The sequence below is a fragment of the Thermobia domestica genome, chromosome 4 (assembly GCF_964235325.1).
Source record: "Thermobia domestica chromosome 4, izTheDome1.hap1.1, whole genome shotgun sequence".
In the NCBI taxonomy this organism is placed as follows: Eukaryota; Metazoa; Arthropoda; class Insecta; order Zygentoma; family Lepismatidae; genus Thermobia; species Thermobia domestica.
Window position 1 is genome coordinate 308,975,193 of NC_137457.1, and position 22,854 is coordinate 308,998,046.

At 37.3% G+C, this 22,854-nt stretch overlaps 1 protein-coding gene across 3 annotated transcripts in view; it reads right to left on the reverse strand.

Annotated features, from left to right (window-relative positions):
- Cep290 (Centrosomal protein 290kDa) overlaps nt 1-22,854 on the reverse strand; it is a 242,003-nt gene that overhangs the window by 136,248 nt on the left and 82,901 nt on the right. For 2 of the 3 annotated variants that reach the window (XM_081756431.1, XM_081756432.1), the window contains exon 14: nt 20,399-20,605. The exons of the other annotated variant lie outside the window; for it this stretch is intronic. In XM_081756431.1, the coding sequence (XP_081612557.1) occupies nt 20,399-20,605 (207 nt within the window). The remainder of the gene's footprint in view (nt 1-20,398; nt 20,606-22,854) is intronic. 3 annotated transcript variants of the gene reach the window in all.

Consider the following 22,854-nt stretch of genomic DNA (forward strand, 5'->3'; position numbering starts at 1 on the left):
GGAGAACCCCGAGAAAACCCACGAGCACGGTGTTTATCCACGATAAAGTCCACAGGGCGCGAGCTGGAATCGAACCAGGGACCCCAAGCACCGGAGGTGAACGCTCTACCACTGAACCACCGCGGAAGTGAGTGTGGGGTCGAGAGAGCGTGATGTCAAAATGATGTAAACGTGAGGTCAGACTGGTAATGTGAGCATGAGGTCAAGTTAGAGTGAGGTCAGAGTAGCGATGTCAGCATGAGGTCGAGTGATCGTGATGTCGAAATGATGCAGTCGAACTCCTCGTAACTAAATTTAACTCCACTTTCAACATTCATTCTTGTCAGATCACTCGGATTTTATTCTCTTCTTTAATGTTTGCCCTCCAAAATTGACGTCCATTCTAGATTTGAGAGGGAAATGCCCCCCGTGCCTCCTCCTTTGGCTCCGAAACTGAATCAGTGTTTATTACCTTTATTCCGTGGATGAATAGTGAAAGCATCACATTGTGAGATGTGTGCATTTGGTTTACTACTAGTTCAGCGGTTAGTTATTATGTTGCCTGATGCCATTGCTAGTATTATGTTGTCAAATCTTTTTGTTGTAATGTAATTGGCGTGTTTTGTCTGAAGTACAATTATCTGCTATGTGTTATTATGTTATTACATAATATACCTTGTATATTCTATATATACTGTATATTTATGATTGAATGAAAGGAAAGATCTAGCAACCTTAACTCCACGATAACAAATAAGAAAAAAAAGATACTTCACTTTTGTTACTACACCTGTGACTTTGGTTTGAGATCAAAGTCTATACGTATTCTATTATTCGTAGGAGAATTATTTGTAAGAATTATTTATAGTATAGTACGATATCAGTATTGCTTCCGTAGTTTATTGTATCCTTTATGGAGGATTCTGGCAATTGGTAAAGTTTCGGAGGGAGAATGGAGTTCGAACTGTCATTCCAGTAGGCCTAGAGACAAATGCTTATCTTAAGAAATTAAGCCAATCCTTGGCGGCTCAAGATTGTCGTCTACAGCTTTGCACGTACCTAGCTACACATGTGTCTAGAACAGTGGTGTACAATTATAATGTGCCTGAGGGCCGTAACCGTCTTTACTAGTAAAGTGGAGGGCCGCAGCTGCTGCTGCTGCTAATAATAATAATAATAATAATAATAATAATAATAATAATAATAATAATAATAATAATAATAATAATAATAATAATTATAATAATAATAATAATAATAATAATAATAATAATAATGTAAAAGTTATAATTATTATTATTGATTGATTGATTGATTGATTTCGAGTTTATCGTCCCGTTCAGCAGCGAGGCTATATGAGACGTGGACCTACTGATTAACGTGGAATCCGAACCACATGAGCTCCCGCCGGGAATCGAACCCGGGTCTCCCGCGTTAAAGGCGCGTACGCTAACCGCTTAGCCAAGGAGGAACTCTATTATTATTATTATTATTATTATTATTATTATTATTATTATTATTATTATTATTATTATTATTATTATTAATATTACACTAGAAAAGAAAAACCTAAAAAAAAAACGTATTTGAAATATTATATACCTATTCAATTCAATGTGAGAAATGAAGGTGACTAGTAGCGTTTACAAGGCCCTGGATATCTACATTCATTCCTGTCGTTGTGAGCCGCAGGAAATGCAAAAGAGAAGAATGTCGAAGGCAGTTTCTGAAGCGATTCTTCATAATTTTCATGGTGGAAAGTGCACTTTCACACAAATAAGTACTTTCAAACACTGACACTCTTTCCCGACCAAGCTTCAAGATTTAGGGAAAGGTGTTGCCGTGGATTCTCGCGCCTTTTTGTTGTATATAATCGCTAAATGGATGCCTTATTTCGAAAGAAGAGTGGAAACATTAAAAGAATGAATAAATATAAATGAAAATAGTATCAGTAATAAGAATTGTAAATCGTGAAAGCTTTGTGGGCCGCGCAAAATGGTTTGGCAGGCCGCCATTAGGGCAGCACTGGTCTAAAAGTTAACTTTTAGAATGGTTCATAGGCTTCCAGTTCCATGAGTCCAAATCTAAGGTATGAAATGAATATGTGTTAAATATAATTACGATTAAATTTATTAATTCTTCATAAAACAAGAGTTTTAAGGAGATCCGGGTTCATCCCTAAATACACCCTTGTTCACAGAGTTCATTTCGAACTTTAAGTTACTAGACTACGAACTGAATAAAAACTTAGTCACAATTCCAACAAAGAATGCCCATTTGTCTAACACTTTCCACATTTTCTTATCCCTCACATACTTGCGTATTTTGTGTTTTCAACTGATAACCCATTGAAGCACACTATTCTACAAAGAAGTGTCCACACGCACCGATATTTTCTGACATTTCGTTTGATGTCACCAGCGCAAAAGGCAAATCAAAGATTTCTGCTCCACCCACCTGCTCAAGCAAATCTTTCCACAGAAGGAAAAACCAACAATGCACCCGTCAATCAACCATTTGAGTGGTGGCATTCCCTTTAAAGTGAAGATAATCACCCAAAGCAGATAGCAGGCAGATTTTTTTTTTCGACAATGCAAAGAATTAACTGAAGCTGTGCGTTCAACGCTTGATACCGAAGAAAAAACAGTATTTTGTCGTATACATGTATAATTCCTGGAAAATATTTCGCAGTTTATAACACCACGAAGCCTCTAAATACTGCGCGGGAAGAGAAAGATTGCCGAACAAAACAAAACAAAACAAAACAAAACAAAACAAAAAAAAAAGAGTACGAGTGGTTTAAATGAAGTGATTGCTTTCATGAGCCACATACTGATTATACGAACTATAACTTCACTAGCTCCATAGACCATGTTCGATTGTTCAACTAAAAACATAATAATGTGGAATTTGTCGGGTGTAACCGAGGAAAAAAAAAGCACGTAAATAAAATTAACCCTGCCCACTTCTCAGAAATTACTCAAAGTTTGCACATGGTTAGTGCATCGTTAGTACACGTTAGTGCACCGAACACTTAACGTTAGTGTTATCATAGTTAAGAGAGTTATTTGTGAAATACTTAGGCGGCGCTAACTTTAGATTTTTCAACTTTTTTGTAACTTTTACATGACTTATCCCGCCAAAATGGGACAAATGCCAAAGTTAGTTCATCGTTAGCACATCCTAAAATCACTAAGCACTAATGTAAGTGCTATCAAATTATGGGGTTAATAACGAAATACCCAAGCAGAGCCAAACGTAAATTTTCAAACTTGTTCCAGGAAAATATGACAAACGCAAAAGGTTAGTGCCTCCCCAAAAACTAAACACTAATGTTAGTGGTATCATAATTAAGGAGTTATTTGCGAAATACAAGGCTAACTTTAAAAATTTCAACTCTTAGTAACTTTTAGATTAATCATCCCACGAAGATGGGCCAGATGTCAAAAGTTAATCGTGAGTAATTTCCAAAACACTAAACACTAACGTTAGAGCTTTAGTTTAAAAATTAATTGTCATATAGTTTAAGGGTTATTTCCGAAATACCTGGGTGGGCTAACTTTAGACTTTTCAACCTTTACTAACTTTTACATTAATTATCTCAGGAGGATGGGACAAAAGCCATGCGTTAGTGCATCATTACTATTTTATAGAGAACAATTGCGTTAATGCTAGGGATGGATACGAGCGAGTTGGAGCGAGTTCTCATTGAAACTCGACTCGACTCGAAACAGACATCTTTGAGCTCGACTCGAAAAATTTCCTCCAACTCGACTCGAATTTGACTCGAGCTTCGAGTCGAGTCGAGCCAAAACGAACCAAATCGAGCCAAATGTTGTGTGTAGTTTTAAGTACTTTTTCCAAGTATGCTACATAGGCAATATCATTATTATCAATGATACTTACTACTACTACAACTTATTATTATTATTATTATTATTATTATTATTATTATTATTATTATTATTATTATTATTATTATTATTATTATTATTATTATTATTATTATAACACCGTGTATTAGAGGTTGCACGGGCTCAAGCCCGACCCGGCCCGCGGGCCAGATTCATGTCTACTAAGCATATATCACTTCGGGTCCGGGTCGTAAATTTTAAAATATAAACCATATTTATCGGGCCTTCTTGGGCCAAACTTTGTAAATATACTGTACAAGGATATTTATTGGACCGTTCTTTCTGGAGAACTTTTAAAGCACAGCTTCAAAATTAAACTTCTAACTGCTGTAAATAGAAATGTAATTTTGCTTTCATTATTAAGTTTCTGTAATTTGGTCTCATTTGAATAACACGCGAGCTCGAGCCGGGCTCGGGATTAAATGCTCAAACATATTTCGGACTCAGGTCGGGCGTAACATTATAAATTCACGGACCGGGCACGGGCTAAAAATTCCAGCCCGTGCAGACAGGACCGGAACTAAGAAATTTTGCGCCCGGGGCAAAGACGTATATCTGTCTTAATTTCTCCCAATTTTGCATCGAAATGGCGCCCCCTACATACTCTCAACCAGCTGGGGGGGCGCGGTGACTCAGTGGTAGGGCGTTCACCTTCGGTGCTTGGGGTCCCTGGTTCGATCCCAGCTCGCGCCGTGTGGACTTTGTGGTGGACAAACACCTTGCTCTTGGGTTTTCTCGGGATTCTCCCGTTTCCTCCCACTTTCTTCATTCCACCATTTCACTCATCTCTCATCATCACAGTCTCCTTTAGCCTAACCGGCATAGCCGTGGGACGTAAAACTTAAAGATTTCATTTCATTTCATTTCTTAACCGGCAGCGCCCCGGGGCAAATGCTCCGAATTGACTCCCCCTAGATCCGGCCCTGTGTGCAGACCTCTACCTTGCAGGAGTAAAAGTGGATCTGAAAAGGTAGGTTAAAGCTTCACATCACGCCGTTCCCCGTAACTATCTTTCAGCATTGTATTTTTTTAGAAATTGGGGGACGTGACACATTTTCCGGAAGTGGAGGACGACGTCCCACCGCATTCCCCCGCACTTTTACCCCTGCTATCGTGTATAAACATGAAAGATAGGCGGTTTCTGTCTGAATACTAAAAACTAGTTGACTGCTGACCTCTGTAGTCGTGAAGTTTAGGAAGCAAGGACATCATTCACGAGGTACTGGGTTTGAGTTCCGGAGGGGCAAGTATCGTTAAAAGTTAGAGAGCGCCCGCCAAACATGTTCAAAACTGCTCTTCCCGAGTTTAGGAATCTCAACGGCTCGAGCGGCTCGGCTCACAACTCATTCACTATTGGACCGAGAAAACAGCTCACCCAACTGAGCCGAAACAAGCCGAGATGATGGCACACCCCAAACGAGCAGATTGCTCACCTGAGTTGAGTCGGTGCCTCATCTCAACCGAGCTGGCTTGAGCTGTTCACTCAGTTGAACCGAGCTGAGCCGTTTAAAATCACTACCCGAGTTGGGCTTCTGCTTCGGCTCAAAACTTCGAAAGTACAGGTCTCAGCTTTGGTGATAAGAACTACAGTACATACTTATATTGGTGCCCACGAGATTTGAGACTGTCTCGTTATAAAAATCCATTTTCGTCTTGTTAATCGAGATGAGACGAGGTCGAGCACTGTCCCATCTCATGAGCAACACTAAAAGTATTCCACATTATTGCTTACATTTCTCATAGCTTTCGCTTTCCAGTCTAATCAGACCATGATTTCAAAACGAGTTAAAACGAGCTATACGAGCGAGCCATTTATCAAACTCGACTCGACTCGATACTCGAGCTCAAAACAGTGACTCGGCTCGGATCTCGACTCGAGAAAATTACCTTTGACTCGACTCGAAACTCGACTCGAATTCGCTTTGAGTTTTGAGTCCAGTCGAGTTTTAGCTCGACCTGTGCCCATACATATGAGAGCATTAGCTCGGCTCACAACTCATTCACTATTACGCCGAGCCAACAGATCACCCAACCGAGCCGAAACAAACCGAGATGATGGCACACCCCAAACGAGCCGATAAATGCTAGTTAATGCTATCATAGTATAGTTGTTAGTGAAATACCCAACCGGAGCCATAGATTTTTAAAAAAATTTTACGCTTTTTGTCCCATGAAGATGAGACAAACGGCAAAAGCTAGTGCATTAGTGTTTCGCAAAACACTAAACACCAACGTTAGTGCTATGATAGTTTAGCAGTAATTAGTGAAATATCTACATGGGCGAGGTTAGCTTTAGATATTACAACTTTCTGTAAGTTTTACATTAACTATCTTGAACAGTAGATAACCCATAAGTGATGGACAATAAATGATTGAAAAATCAACTTCTAAAACCAGAATTAACCTCACATTTTCTGTAAAGGGTACACATTTCAAAAGAGAAGAAGACCAACATTTATTAACGAATTATGAATTAAAAAAAAAACCAAGAACTTTAATTTACTTCAATGTACGTGCAGTGATAACGAAAGTTTTCCAGCTATGAAAACCAGTTCTTACGTTCAACTCTTCATCAGGCTTATCAACATTAATATTTACAATCGCTCGCATTAAGCTTTGGTGTTTCTCCCACTTCTCTCGGACAGTTAGTAAAATGACTGAAAAATGTAAACTTAGCTCAGCGGGAGTACTTTGGGCCCAAGTATTTATTGCTTCGTAAAGCACTAAAGATGCACTGATCTTAAGTGTCCATCTTCTCGCTATCTATTACTATTATTGCTGTATGGCGATCAATGGTAAAACCGGAAAAGATTTATTTGAATCACTTCCAGTTTGAACAAATGGTTCTAATAACCAACTAGTTTCATAACTTTTGATCCTCTATATTTTGGACAACATTGATGATGCTCCATCAAGTAGTTCTTGAGTGTTTTTGTCTCCCGGATGGACACACACACGGACATCGTAAATATACAAAGGAGTTTTGGTAAACCAAACTCCTTAATAACAAATAGTAATGCCATGTGTACACCACTTGAAGCAGTTTGCTTTTATGGTGCGATGTTTTCTCAATACTGAAACCGGAAATTTTAGTATATTTCTACCACTTTTGCTTTTAATAGAGAAAGAATGTATTCTTGAGACGCTTAATCGATTATAAAGAAACATTTTTCTGTATCTGTTACCAATCCTGCTGTATGGAGATTAATACTGAAACCGGAAGTGGTTAATTTCTAGAGTACTAACTAAACATATTGAACCTGTTATTGAAAAATTGAATCAATCCTTACAAAAAAAAAAAAAAAAAAAAAATACTGGTTCCCGCTATACGTTACCATTTCTACTCTGTTGAGATAAGTATTGAAACTGGAAGTGGTTAATTTCTGCCACTTCCGGTTCGTTTGAAGATTAACGAAGGAGATTGAAGTTATTCTTGGGACGCTGAATCGACTGGAAAAACTCTATTCTTTCTATATTTTACCGTTTCTGCTCTGTGTAGATCAATGTTTATTGAAACCGGAAGTTATAGTGAATATAAACCACTTTCGGTTTTAGTAAAGAGTTGCGGATGAAACTGAAATATGTTCTTGAGGAGACTAATCGATTGTAGAAAACTGCTTATCGCTGTCTATTACCATTATTGCTGTATGGCGATCAATGGTAAAACCGGAAAAGGTTTGTTTGAACTACTTCCAGTTTGAGCAGATGGTTCTAACAAACCAAGTAGTTTCATAACTTTTGATCCTCTATAGCTTGGACAAAATTGATGATGATCAATCAAGTAGTTCTTGAGTTTTTTTGTCTCCCGGGTGGACACACACACAAGAACATGGTAAATATATAATGGAGTTTTGGTAAACCAAACTTCTTAACAATAGTAGAAAGACTGACTACGGTGACTTCATACAAGGAAAGATGTTAAGAATTTTGCGCCGGGAAATTTGCACCCTACCCTAGAAAGAGGGTGAAATGCTCCCGCGATATACTTGCACCGGGAAGTTTGCGCCCTGCGAGAGATGAAAGAACCTGTTCGAGCTCACACATTGCCGGGGGGCGGATATTACAGAGTAAAGAATCCTCCCCCACGGACGTGCCACCTGTGAATTATTTTCATTGGCTGATTGTGATAGCTTGGGACTATATTAAGAGGACAATAAACCTCAATTGTAAGCCCAATGAACACAACGGATGAATGCAACGGTGTGTTTGAAGTGAGTAGCTCCAGCAAGTAAATATATTCTATATAGGTCGATTTTCTTGATAATATTACTGAAATAATTTTACATTCACTTTACATTTACTTTTCTATATTTTGTGTCCTAAAAGGCCAAATGCCAAACATCCTTGTGTAGATTAAATTACACTCACATGGTTAGTTTAGTTAATTATATCAATATATATATATATACAGTGGCGGATCCAGGATATGATCAAGGGAGGGGCTAAACCATAATTTGCCATTTTATCCAGTGTAAAGCAGAATTGAAGCCCATTTTATCCAGTGTAAACCTGAGCGTCAAGGGGGGGCTATAGCCCCGTAGCCCCCCCTTAGATCCGCCCTTGTATATATATATATATATATATATATATATATATATATATATATATATATATATATATATATATATATGTGTGTGTGTGTGTGTGTGTGTGTGTGTGTGTGTACAGTGGCGGATCCAGGATATGGTCAAGGGAGAGGCTAAACCAGCGTTTTCCAACCTTTTTCAACTTGCGGCACACTACGGGTGTTACCTGGATTCTCGCGGCACACTTATAGATATTATTATTTGTAAATATAAAACACAGTGGTATTTTTTTTTCTGTGATTATTGATCTCCTTCTCACAGAGAAGAGATCTCTATCACTGTGTTTTCCCCGTCGTAAATCATTATGCTTATTTTTCATTCTAATTTTAAAATAGAAAACAATTGCAATGAAATATTGGACTCAGGTTTTATAAAAATACGCTTTCTTTTTAAAAACTGTGTCCAACCTTTTACAAAGAAGGAAGATCACTAAATAACGAAGGAACAAACAAATCTCTTTTACTTTTAAGACACAAATGTAGGTAATTTGTCGGAAGGATTGAATGATGTTTTAAATTTTAAGTTACGAAATAGTCTGCAATAATAAGGAACCAATAAAGGTCATAACAATAATAACACATACTTTTTTCAACATTAGAAATGGACAGAACAGTAACCGGTATGAAACTTAAATTTGAAGATTCATGGTAATGTAAAATACAAATATACATTTTCCCCTACGTTTTGATTGCTATAAAATTCATAATTTTATTTCGATTCCTCGCGGCACACCAGCGGCCCATTCACGGCACACCGGTTGGGAAACGCTGGGCCAAACCATAGTTTGCCGTTTTACTCAGTGTAAAGCACGATTGAAACCCATTTTATCGAATGTATATCTGAGCATCAAGGTGAGCTATAGCCCCTATAGCCCCTATAGCACACCTTGATAATGATATATATATATATATATATATATATATATATATATATATATATATATATATATATATATATATATATATATATATATATATATATATATATATATATATATATATATCATTAACTTACACTTTTATTGTATATATTGCAGTATAATGAAAAACTGTATTCGTATGGACTGCTCTTTAGTGAACTAAAATTGAAATTAATTATTAATTATTATTATTATTTTCGTTTAGTTCGGGAATTTATAATAGATGAAGTGACAACTTCTGAGATAACGAAAGGCAAGCCCTGTGCAGTGTATCATGTGAAGAAGCAGTGTACTAAGACAATAACTTGGCTGCGTGTTAGAGAGAAGAAAGACAAGTGCAGGAATCAGTTAGTAACAAAGGGAAAATAAGAAGTCAACGGAACATAAATGTCAACCAGACGTCGCTAAAACAGAAGTTCGAGTTCAACGGATGGCAGCAAAGAAGAGAGCCAGAGAAAGTGACGAGCCTCTATCGAAGATCTACCACGAAGAAATGAGTACACTGTTTAATCGTGGACTGGATTTTGTGACGGAAGTTCCCGATTACAACAGCTTCAAAAGAAACATGAATTATATGTGAGGCGACAAGAGCGAGGAGATCTTCGAGACCCAATTCAAGATTGTAGTCCCGCGTGGCGTAGTCGCTAACGCTCTCGCCTTTGGTGCGAGTGATCCTGGGCTCGATTCTCGGTGGGGACACTCGGTCGAAAAAGTGTAACAGATTTTTCAGGCCAGCCATCTTGAGTGAGGTTTTTCCTGGCTTTTCTTCATTTACACCAGGCAAATGCCGGGATGATGCCTAACATAATGGTCCCAGGCCGTTTCCTTCCTTCCCTTTCATCGGGTAGTGTGCTCGCCGAGGGACATCATCCCTCATGTACGTGACGGGCTTAGTGGCCTCAGATGCCGACAGCCCAGAAATCTAATTCTTAATCATAATTCCGGATTCAAGATGAAAGATCGTGTTAACCGAGAAAAACCTGAGGATAAACCATAACTCAAGCTTTCTTTTGCTGGATGAAAGACACGAACAGAGAATTCTTGTTTTCTCAAGTAGGAAAGGTCAGGAAATATTACATAAAAAAAAAACTTCTTTTTTGATGGAACTTTCAAATTGTGCAGCAAGCAGTTAGCCAAACTCTATACGTTATACGCAGATGGTGGCAGTATGGAGAATGAGATAAATATCATATCATCTCCGTAGCTTTTGTCTTCCTGCTGGACAATAAAAGAGAACTTACGACTTCCTTTTCAATAAATTAAAGGAGTGTTTACAGGGTTGAACTGCTCAAAAGATCATGCTTGACTTTGAAGAGACGTGTATTTTTGCGTTTGTTTCCAACTTTCCGGATTGTACGATTAAGGGTTGCAAATTTCATTTGAGCCAATGCTTGTGGAGTAAAGTGCAAGAACTAGATTTGGCATCTATGTATATACAAAGAAAATGAAAATGAAGAGTTATCTGCATGTGAAACACTTTAGTTATTGTTTCCCGGCAATACATTGAAGATGATTGGCTAGCAATATCGAGTACTATGCCAATAGAAGATTAAGTTACAGCATTTATAGACTACTTTGTGAACGAATGGATACAAAATGTGAATGTGCTGATCGATGTTTAGAACTGCGAAGGTGAACGGCATCGAGCAAATAATGCCATTGAAGGGTGGAACAACAAGCTCAAGAGCAGGATTAACTTGCATCCGAATTTCTTTGTGCTTTCAAAATCACTGAAACAGGAAGCTGAACACAGTGCTTTGCATTATGATAGAATTTTTCTCGGTTTAGAGGGGGGGGGGGGAAGAGAAAAAAGTATATGTAGGAGGACTAGACAACTGAGTTGAAAAAAAAAAAAAAAAGCACAGATATAAAACAAGTTCGCTGAAAGATATTGTTCAATGTCTGAGAAGTCTATCCTACATCCAAAGAATTGGAGTGAAAACGAGGAAGCAATATAAACACGCAGTAACAAGGATAAAAGGGAAATAATTTCTTGGTAAAGAATAACAAACGATGATAAAGGACAGAATTTCCTACATAATTTTATCAAGGCACAATAAACATAAATGACAACGGGTAGTGTTCCCTGAATAATGTTACCAAGGCATATTATTATTATTATTATTATTATTATTATTATTATTATTATTATTATTATTATTATTATTATTATTATTTTATTTTGCATTAGACAGTTGATGTTTAATCCTTAAAACATTTCAGTACGATTAGACGAGATATTAGGTTACAAATCTTCTTCAGCCTAACTTCTACTTTGGAAGGAGGAAAAGTGGTAGAGGTAATTTAGAATTCCTTGAATTGTATCAAGACGTGCAATAGACTTAAGGTGTTATACTCTTTTCCTTTTTACATATGCATTCAGTGACTAAATGATATCCTTCCCTACTGGTGTAGTGACTAGCACGTGCTCCTTATGTGGGAAGGAGATACCGGGTTTGATTTCCGGTGGGTGAAATTTTGTGATTTTAACTGTCCTCGATGTTTCTGTGTTCGTTTGCTTGTCATATCCAGTAGTCCTGATAAGTGGTAAAAATGGAGAAAAAGGTCAGAAAGTTTTTTTAATAACCAAAATAAAATATTGTATAGCGCTTACCTTTGGAGAGTGTGGTCTATGAATCGATCCTTGTTTCCACCAAGTCAGATTTTTTTTTTAAATATAAGATTTCATACGCCAGGCAGTTTACATACTTGTAATTTTGTTTAATGATCAATTTATGTTTATTCTTGTACAGTCACAGAAGAAAGTATTCTTCAGTTGACAAAATTTCACTTCCTAATTACTCAAGAATAAATTTATTAGAGTACCGATTTTGGCAAGTTGTCAAATTATAAAGATCCAGATTAATTCATTTGTTCCCGAATTATTGGGAAAAAGAAAATTTTTCAACTGAAGAATACTTTTTTTTTTTCGTGTGTACGAGTAACAGCCTGTACAAATGTAGGAAATTAAATGAATTTAACAGTGTAACGACTTACAGTGTTATGTTCCCTTCTCACACCTACATATGTGTTCAGTGTTTCAATGGTAATAAAGTCTGGTTGAATAAAGATCACTTATATATGGGGCATGAGGACTCAGGTTCGATCTTCGCTCCCACCAAATATACTTCATTATTTTTACATTTCGTATTGCAGGTAGTGCAGAGATTTATAATTTTGTTTACTGGTCAAACTACAATATTTATTCTTGTAATTGTAATAGTCTGTTCAAATATATGAAATGTATTTAACATGTCAGGCTAAAAAAACTCTAACCTGTACGTAAAAGTATTCCCTGAACTATTTTTCAGTGATGCTTCTAACACTGTTCACATTAAAGTGATGCGCTGTGTAGACGGCGCAGGCTCAGCTAATGCACTTTTTAGAAGTTGCCGTCCTCTGACTCTTTTAGAATGGGTACGCAGGCTTTGTGGTCTCAGTAGAAGATCAAGACCATTAATAAGATATTAACATACAGCAGTTTGTTACATTATTAGTTTGGGGTTTATATTAGAAATTGAAAGCTAAAAAATACGATTATAAATTTGAATTTGAATGTTAATTTAATTTTTAAGGCTACTAGACAACTAAAACTCTAGGGTCGGGCACGAGTGAGTTCGAGCGAGTTTTCATTGAAACTCGAGTCGACTCGAAACATATATCTTTGAGCTCGACTCAAGAACTCGACTCGAAAAATTTCCTCCAACTCGACTCGAATTTCAGTCAATTTTCTAAACACTTTGGCTTTGATAAGCCAACAAACGTTAAGTGCCATTTCTATGCTACTTTCTCCTGCATAAGAATAAAAATATCAACTCCTTGGTAATAAATATCGAAAAACGGTAAGTGATTTTGAGGCATTGTTTCTCATGTTAGTGCAACAATACAAACATAATGATATATCTTCTTACTTTTGGTTTGTATAGAGTAGTGTTGCACATAAGTATGGAGAAAAAATACTTGTATTTTGGCGAATATAAGATATATTTAGATTTTTTCCTTTTTGCTTCCAGTTGAAACTCGTACAGTATACAGACTCGTATGAAACAGTTCGGACATCCCATGATTGATCTGATCTCACTAATGTCCTCGTTTAACTACTAGCCGGCTACGAGAGGAAACATTCGATAGCATGTTATCTTCCCATACTGACCGACCTGTATGAGAAGTGCTTGCAATTCGACCATGTGATAGTTCGAGTGAATATTATATGTTGTCTTTATACAGAGACGACAAAGAAATATAAAGAATGAGAAAAAGAAGTTTACTGAGAAATATCTTGAACGAAGAAAGCTGAAGAGAAGGAAATAAACTTAACGGACACCATATCATAAGTGCATCTCAGTACACAGTCAAAAGTAAGCCAACTTGACTTTTAAATGCGGAATTACAAATTATGATTTTAGGTGTGGTGGTAGCACTGAATGTTACGAAGAGACCATTCATCATGCACAGAATCTGGTTCTTATTATCGATGTTACTAAGAGACCCCTCTTCTGTTACAAATAGACCTCTTTCGTTACAGAGAGACCTGTCGACCCCAGAAGATTTCCTGACAGGTCTCTGTGTAACGTTTTCGTTACAGTTAGACCGATTGGATATATATATATATATATATATATATATATATATATATATATATATATATATATATATATATCTATCTATCTATCTATCTATCTATCTATATCTATCTATCTATATATATATATATATATATATATATATATATATATATATATATATATATATATATGAAAGTGACTATGTTTGTGACTTAATAACTTTTGAACCACCCGATCGATCTTGACTGATCTAGTCGATCAAACTCCTTGACCTCTTATGGAAGCTTTAGGAGCCCTAATTACAACCACAGGTAATTTTCAACATTGATGAAGTACGGGCCTGGGATGGCTTTTATCATTTCGCTTTGACGGTGCAATTTAGGGAAGAGGGAGGGGGAGACATATAAAAATCATCAAAAATGACCGATATTATTGTCGAATAAATAGTTTTCGGGTTCGCTGACATGAAAAGTGACACTTCCCACGCCATTTAAATCCAAATTCAGTCCCGCAACTTGGGGGGGGGAGTGAGGGGAAGATATATATATATAAAATGATCGAAAATGACCGATATTAGTGCCGAATCCACAATTTTTGGGGTCGCTGACAAGAACACTGGCACTTCCGATACTGCTTAAATCCAAATTCAGTCCTGCGACTTGCGGGAAAGGGAGGGGAGATATATGAAAATGATCGAAAATGACCGATATGTGTCGAATTCATAGCTTTCGTAGTTGCTAATATAAAAAGTGACACTTCCTGTACCGTTTAAATCCAAATTCAGCCCCGCAACTTGGAGAGAGGGAAGATATATATATATATATATATATATATATATATATATATATATATATATATATATATATATATATATATATATAATGATCGAAAATGACCGATATCAGACAGCGCTTCAGTAATAGTAACAAGTGACCAGGGCCGGATTAAGGAAGGGGCTTAGGGGGGCTATAGCCCCAGGCCTCTAAGTGAACAGGGGCGTCCACTCTGATCAAAATCTTAACTGGCTATCTAAAAAGAATCATGAAGATACAATCATCATAAAATAAAATATGACCAAAAAATATGAAACATATTTCCTTAACTTTCCTACAGTACTTTCACAGAAATGTATTAGGTGAAGTCAGCAGGGGCCACATATTTTTTTCTAGCCCCGGGCCTCCAGATGTTAATCCAGCCCTGCAAGTGACTGACTAACGGAACATATTACTATGTTTTTCTTATTCTAACCTAGCGAAGCTGGTAATTGACGTTAGTTATGAATATTGCGTAGATTTTATCAATGCTTATGGTCTCCTACCTTTCCTGATAGTTATAAATAGCTCTTGTTTTACTTGGAAACATTATATGTATGTAACCATAATGATAGTGCACTAATAACATTTTTATTGTTGTTTATTGGTAAAGTAAGATAGTGCACTAACATTAGGGCAATATACATAGCTATTTAGAACTACTTGGAAAGGTAGACGACCCTAAGCATTGGTAAATTGGGAATTAGGAATTATATATTTCTGGGCATTCGCTATCTATGGCCTTTTAAGCCCGTCACTTAAGAGAGATGACGTCCCTCGTCCCGGGGAAGTGAGTGGCCTGGGGCTATTATGTTACGTACCATCCTGGCATTTGCCTGGTATGAATGAGGAAAACCCAGAAAAATTTTAATAGGATGGCTAGCCTGAAAAGGCTTTAAAAATTTCCGACTGAGTATCCCCACAGGGAATCGAACCCGGGAAACTCGCAGCAAATGCGGGAGCGTTAGGGACTACGCTACGCAAGGCCACCTAAGCATCGATAAAATGTATGCAATATTTGTAATTACCACTGTTGAAACGGATATATATATATATATATGAACCGCCGAAAATTCGAAAAATCATGTTTCGAAACGCCCTGCCTTACAAACTATAGGACCTATCCCAAGCGGTTTAAGGAATTACACAGGAACTAGTATGCGATCTATCTAAATATCCATGTTCGTTATCGGCGAAACGAACGCGCCATTAAAGGAGTATCCCTATACCTCAACTTCCTTTTTACAGTTCGTTTTGCCGATAACGGACCACGGTAGAACATAGATATTTAGATAGAGCGCATACTAGTTCCTTTGTAATTTCTTAAACCGTTTGGGATCGGTCCTGTAGTTTCTAAGGCAGAGCGTTTCGAAACGTGAATTTTCGAATTTTCGGCGGCTCATAACTCTGAAAGGAGACGTTTTTCGACCCATGTTTATTAGAACTTTTTTCTTTCATTTCATATAAGGAATCACCTCCCAAAGTTTGTCGGTGGAGTTACCTACCACCCTGTATATAGTCATTCTGTGAAGAATACTTAAAACTGGGGCGTAAACTGAGAATCAAATCCTTGATCATATGTTCTCAGTCTATCTAAATCTTAAGCTGATTTCTCACAGCATATTGCGAGAGATAGAGACAAACATGAATTGAAGAGAATAAGAGACTGGTAATTGAGTGATAAAGAGGTTTTAATTTCATTACTTGCTCTTATAACGTGCATAACGGCTGTATTTGAGATACGAAGCACGGAATCTAAAACTACCAGAAAAAGTTAATAATATATTTGACTAAAAAATAGTTAGATACATATTCTTCCCCACGTTAAACAATGTTACACAAATAAACTCGAAGAACACTCAGCTTCATCCTCTGTATCGCGTCTCGAACTTGTTAAAAAAATATCTTGAAGATATTTGACTAAAGACATCTACATTATTTACATTGTGATTCTTGTGGTAGCCGAAGTAAACCTCGAAGGCTCCACCTCTTTTTCACTTACGTAACTTGTGTAACTTCTACGCGAATGGTAAGTCTAGAACTGAAGTATAGACTTGAAGTGTTTGTTGAGTGAACGTTGGTGGTCCTTGTATATAAAAGTGCGGAATGCAATTCGCATGCCTTTCACACTTCCTTGTCTGGGAGTTCCACGTGTATGTCTGATAGAATAAAATAAGTTTGGGGCTTATTTCAATTAAACGGACTAAACCTGAAAACAACCCTGACTTAATTCATTCAATTCAGACAGTTAATATTTTGTACTCAAGATAGCCTTGAATTGATTACATAGATTTTTACAAGTTTTAAATGTTTACAATAATTTCAGTGTTTTAAAATTTGGTATACTACAATATACATATAGAAGTTGAGGATCGTGTTGTAAAAAAAGGATTTAAGCCATTGCGTGCCCCTGACGATGAGTGATAATGTGTTTCCCTCGAAATATTGGATGAAAAATTTATTAAGAACATGTGTTCCATGCGCTTGATAAGTAATAATTAATGGACAGATTACAGGTTATGACATGAAATTTAGTCAAATATGTTATTATGAAGTAACGACACTATTATGAAGTATATTTAAGCACAAAAACTGCAAATTGTTCCAAATCCAGCCCTTTTCGTCGTTCATCGGCTCGTTGGTACCACGCTGGCGTTTTTATCCCCTTTTGTGAAAAAGTTGGTACAATTCTACCCAATTCAGCACCATGTAACAAATACTTGTCACATTTTCAAGTGTGTCAGTAAGAATTTTCCTACATCTCACGTTACTCATATTATGTTTTAATGTTTTATTGTAACGTACTGTTTACAAACACGGAGATCATTGATTTGTTCCTCGTTTTATATATTTTTTTTCATATATGGCCATAATACCATTTTGGTTTATTTGTTACTTTGAAATAGAGGAGCGTTTGGTTTCCTTTCAATACATACCGAAGATCAAACTGTTTTCCCATTTATTTGTAGCCTCTGTTACACTTCCTACGTGCGAGAAAAGTTTCATCTACTTCCACGGTAGTTCGCGGTCCTCCTATTTGGATGTTTTTAGAAAGTAATTTTTAAAAAGAGCGTACATTCTTGATTTGGACTCTTGGAAGAAGGGGGGGGGGGGGGTTCTAGAACTTTTACCTCTTTTAGTTTCGTGTTATAGAGCCATGTATTACACTGGTATAAAATAATGAAGTAAGCCCTTTTTGTTTCAATTTGGTACTACTTTTCAGCCCAGTCCAGAGCTAGGACTGTGGCAACACTGTCCCTTTGCAAATTGTGAACCAAATCTGGAAGTTTGAAAATTCAATTCTATAGGTATGATGAGCACCAACTTCTGTTAATTGTTAAGTGTTAATTATGATAGAAATGTCTCTTGATCCGCTGTGGTTCATATAATATTGACCTTTGTTGATGAATGGGGGAAGAAAATTTATTTGATGACTGCAGGTGTTGAAAAAGTCGCAAAATAATCATTAGCATGTACGAGATTGACAACAACGCAACCATGCCCCTCACATTTTTAGAAGAGAGGGAATATGAGCATGGGTACCCGAAGGAGGAGGGAGCCCCGCCTCCTTGGATCACGAAAATGTATACGTAATATAGCAAACCACGTATACTAAATACCAGACGTAATATAACCATGGAGATGCCCCCCTCCCATCCTAGAAAAGTTTCTTCGGGCGCCACTGAATGAGTGAAGACGACGAATTTGAGAATGAAACAAACCGATCCTCAACTCACCAACCAAGTCGTAAGGCTTCAAGACGCTCAAGTCGTACACCATTATCTCTTGACGATGATGTAGATGATGCCTTGTATGTTCCTGAACTATCTGGATGTCAAAAAGAAGATATGAAAATTACCGACGAAAGAAAGTTCTAGTTGACTATACGGGGTACATTGGTCAAAAGAAAGTTAACTTTTCTTACTTACAAAAGGGCTATCCAGTTTGTCATACGGACCAGACTGTGTCAGTTGATCAGGTCAAAAGTCACGTTGCGTGCTAAATCGAGTCTGGAGATTCCAAATCTAGATGTGAGCACGTAACCTTCAAGCACGTAACCTTCGCGTGGGGTGCCCTGGGTAAATCGCAGAAGATGCATATACTTTATCATTATTACTGATTTTACTCAAACAACTTGACTTTTGACAATGTTCTAATCATATTTACCTTACGTGCTATACATCGTTTTTAAGCTCTTCATTATGTCTTTGGAATAAGCTTTCAATTAGCCATCTCCTTGTTATAGCTTTTGAGATATGTAGACGACTTCATTTTTTTCATTGGTTTTCCATCGCCTTTAATTCATGTTTCGTGATTTTTTTTACTATATTCCATCCATTTTAGGAGAATTTGCTTTCGGAATATATAGTCTACATAGTCTCTTCTATACTTAACCTGAATTTCAGCCATCTCCCTCTTTTGGTTTTAGAGATAAGTGGAAGAATTATTTATCCTTCACTGATTTTCCATTGACATTAATGTTAATTCGTACTTTCTGACTATGTTCCATCCATTTTAGAACAATTTGCTTTTGGAATATAGAATCTACATAGTCTCTTCCACATTTGAGCTGAATTTCAGCCATCTCCCCTAAAATCTCTTCGCATCATTGCACACGGATAGTCCCTTTGTACGCGGATTAGACTTAATCAGTTTACCATAAACCAGTGTCACTTTTATTATACATTAGCTGAACCTGCACTCTCTGCACAGTGTATCATTTACATATGAACGTGACTCTCCTTGTCATTCCTCACAACATCTGTACATGACCCCTTTACAGACACAAGTCAAAGACATCTTGATAAAAATCGGCAAAGGGTACCATAAAAGGGATATTTTTTTGATTATTTTTTCAATATCTCGTACCGTTTGCAAGATCGAGTCTACTTCCGGTCGGAGTTTCTAAGTCATGTACGATCAGTGCTTTCTTTCTTCTTGCATGCAATATGTAATAAGCAAATACATTACATATACAATTAATTATAATGTCAGTGATATATAGTGTCCATTGAGCAAAACACTCCAAACAATAAAGATTCACCTTAGACTGGAGAAACGGTTATCCTTCATATTTCACTATCATTTGGCCATGAAACAAACGCCTGAGAGATATACAACCCTTGCCTACAACTATGTTGTGTTGGAATGTACACCTCATATAATATGATGCTTTACTTTCTTAAAATTTCAACACTTGAAATGTATCCCTAAAAATGGAATAAAAAAATAACGGACACGTTTTTTAAATATTCAATTCGAACTGGACAATCTACACAAAATTTGGAATCGACCAGCGAAAATGGTACGTTTCTAGCACTTGTGGTTTTCGAAATCTCATTGTTCGAAAGGATTGGAGACAAACATATACATTTTTCTTTGGAGACGAACATATAAATCTAGCATTTTAATATATAGATTACTATATAAGTGCATACAAGCAATTAACACTTTTAATGTGCTTCTATTACAACTCTTATAGGTGCATAAAACAAAAACATTTACCACAAACTTAGTAACTGTGCACGAAAGGAAGAAACAAAAACATACAAGATGTCAATTGCAATTCTAACTACTTTGGTGCAAAAGAACACACACACACACACACACACGCATTACATACCGTCTTGTTTACGCACACTTTCCAATATCTCATGCATTCCTTTGCGTAGAGACTCATTTTCTTCTATCATGTTTTGTAATCTTGTTTCCAACTCCAATCTGTCACTATTCAATTTCTCAACCTCTGTAGTCAACTGGCTTACTTCTGCTACAAGTGGCTCCACCTCACCACGTGTACGCACTGCATCGTACAGCTGGTGCCACTTGCCTGTAAACGACGTGGAACAATAGGTATGGTTTGCTTTCGATATAGCTAATAAATCTATATAGGACTCAATTATATCATTTAAAGATGGTGTTTAGTAAAGGATACGTACACATAGTTAGCTGGTGCTTTATTATTCACTGACGTACCTAAAGCGCTAAAATACAGATACTAGATTATTATGTTTTTTAACAGATTGGCACGGCGGTTCAGTAGTATAACGCTTACCTCTACTGCCTGTTTTGATCCCCGACCAAGTAAGTTTGTGCTGGACAACATCGTGTCCGTGGGTTTTCTCGGGGGTACTTCCGTTTCCTCCCACATTATTATTCTACTGACTCTTCCATCATTATTCACGTGCCTTAATCATCCGTCTTCCTTAGCCTACAGGGCATAAGTGTGGGATGTTAAACTGAAATACGAGGGTAATTCAAAAATTATCTGCAAAGTAGCTATAACTTTTCTTACATTGGTCGTGATGACCTCTGTCCTCGTTTATTTTATTGTCATGCTGTTGTGGTCACGCTATGAAAGTTTGATCCTAATTCCTTTATTTGTCTTCCTTTTGTTGCAGATAGATCATGGTCGCTCCGTTAAATGTTTGCACCCAAGAGGAACAACGAGCAGCGATCCGGTTTTTGTGGTCGGAAGGTGAATCAAGAACCATGACTAATTTCCTGACGATGGTGCCACTTTATCAACAATCACTTGTCTATCTAACAGAACCATGTCACGTTCACGCTCAATGTTGTCATCATTTGTGGCCGTAGATGGTCGTCCGGCTTCTTCCTCGTGTGTAGCACTTGTGCGACCATTTTTGAATTTTTCAAATCCATTCGTAGATACTCCATTGCGGAAAGACAGTGTTACCGTATTGTAGAGACCTGCATGGGCCGGGCTTGGGCGGGCCGACACTGATTTCTCTTCAGGTCGGGCCGGGCTGGGTCCGATTAATTGCAATTCTTTAATAATTATTGACTTTCGTTAAACGATAATTAGAATAAAGGCAAACGTTGAAGAAGTGTGTCCGTGAAAAATGTCACAAAATGAAACTTTTAAAATTTATGTGGCCCGGGCCGGGCTTGGGCCAAGAATTAAAAAAAAAAAAAACTTATCGGGCCGGACCGGGGTTGGGCCGAAAATCTGCAAAATTTTTCGGGCCCGGGCTGGGCCGGGCCTAGGTACATTAGGGCTGGATTGGGCTCGGGCCGAAAAATTCGGCCCGTGGAGGTCTCTACCGTATTGTACCGAAAGTTTTTGATGGATTGCGGCCCCTAAAACACCTTCCGACCACGGAAACCGGATTACTGCTCGTTGTTCCTCTTCAGTGCAAAGTTGTAATGGAGCTTCCATGATCTATCTGCAACAAAAGGAAGACAAATGGAGGAATTACGATCAAACTTTCATAGAATGACCAGAACAGCATAACAATAAAATAAACGAGAACAGAGGTCGGTATAAACAATGTAAGAAAAGTTATAGCTACATTGCGGATAATTTTTGACTTAGCCTCTTATTTCATTTTTCGATCCCAGAACAGTGTCCTTGGGTTTTCTCGGGGTTCTCCCACATTCTCATTTCACTAATTATGTATTTCATAGTCATTTACGTTCATTGATTATCCCTCTCCTTTAGTTCAAGAACATAACCGTCGGACGTAAAGTTAAAAATAGCTTCTTTTATTATTATTATTATTATTATTAAGATGAGACGTTAACGTGCGGTAGTGCAGGTTTTGGTCTCGATTGGGGTACTAATCGTGGAATATGGTTGAGTAACTAGTATTATGTCCGGCGAAGTGATAGTTTGGATCCTGCTTTAAGAAGTAAGATTTATCTCATATTAAAAGAAGCTTTAAGCTCCAATCAATTTTCGCTTCACCTCCCTCTCGTATGATTTTAGGGCGAGAAAAACTAAGTTAAATTCTAATACCAGTGTGAGGAAGCGATTCTCCACTCACACTCCATTGTGAGTAGTAAAAATGAATTAGCCTAAACCCATTTGGTTTGCTATGTGGTGTATCCAAATAAAAACAAGGATTTTTAATGTTGGACAAATTTAATGTAATACTCAGGGTTGACGTAGGTTTATGGATGTGTTTTCAAGATGTCCTAACAGAATTCACGAACTACCAGTGAGCACAACATCACATATGAGCTACACTAACCTGGTAATGTCGTGACTTCTTTCCCACGGGTTCCTGTAGTAACTCTGCAGTAAAGCTTATGATCGACGGTGTTGAGCCTGTGGAC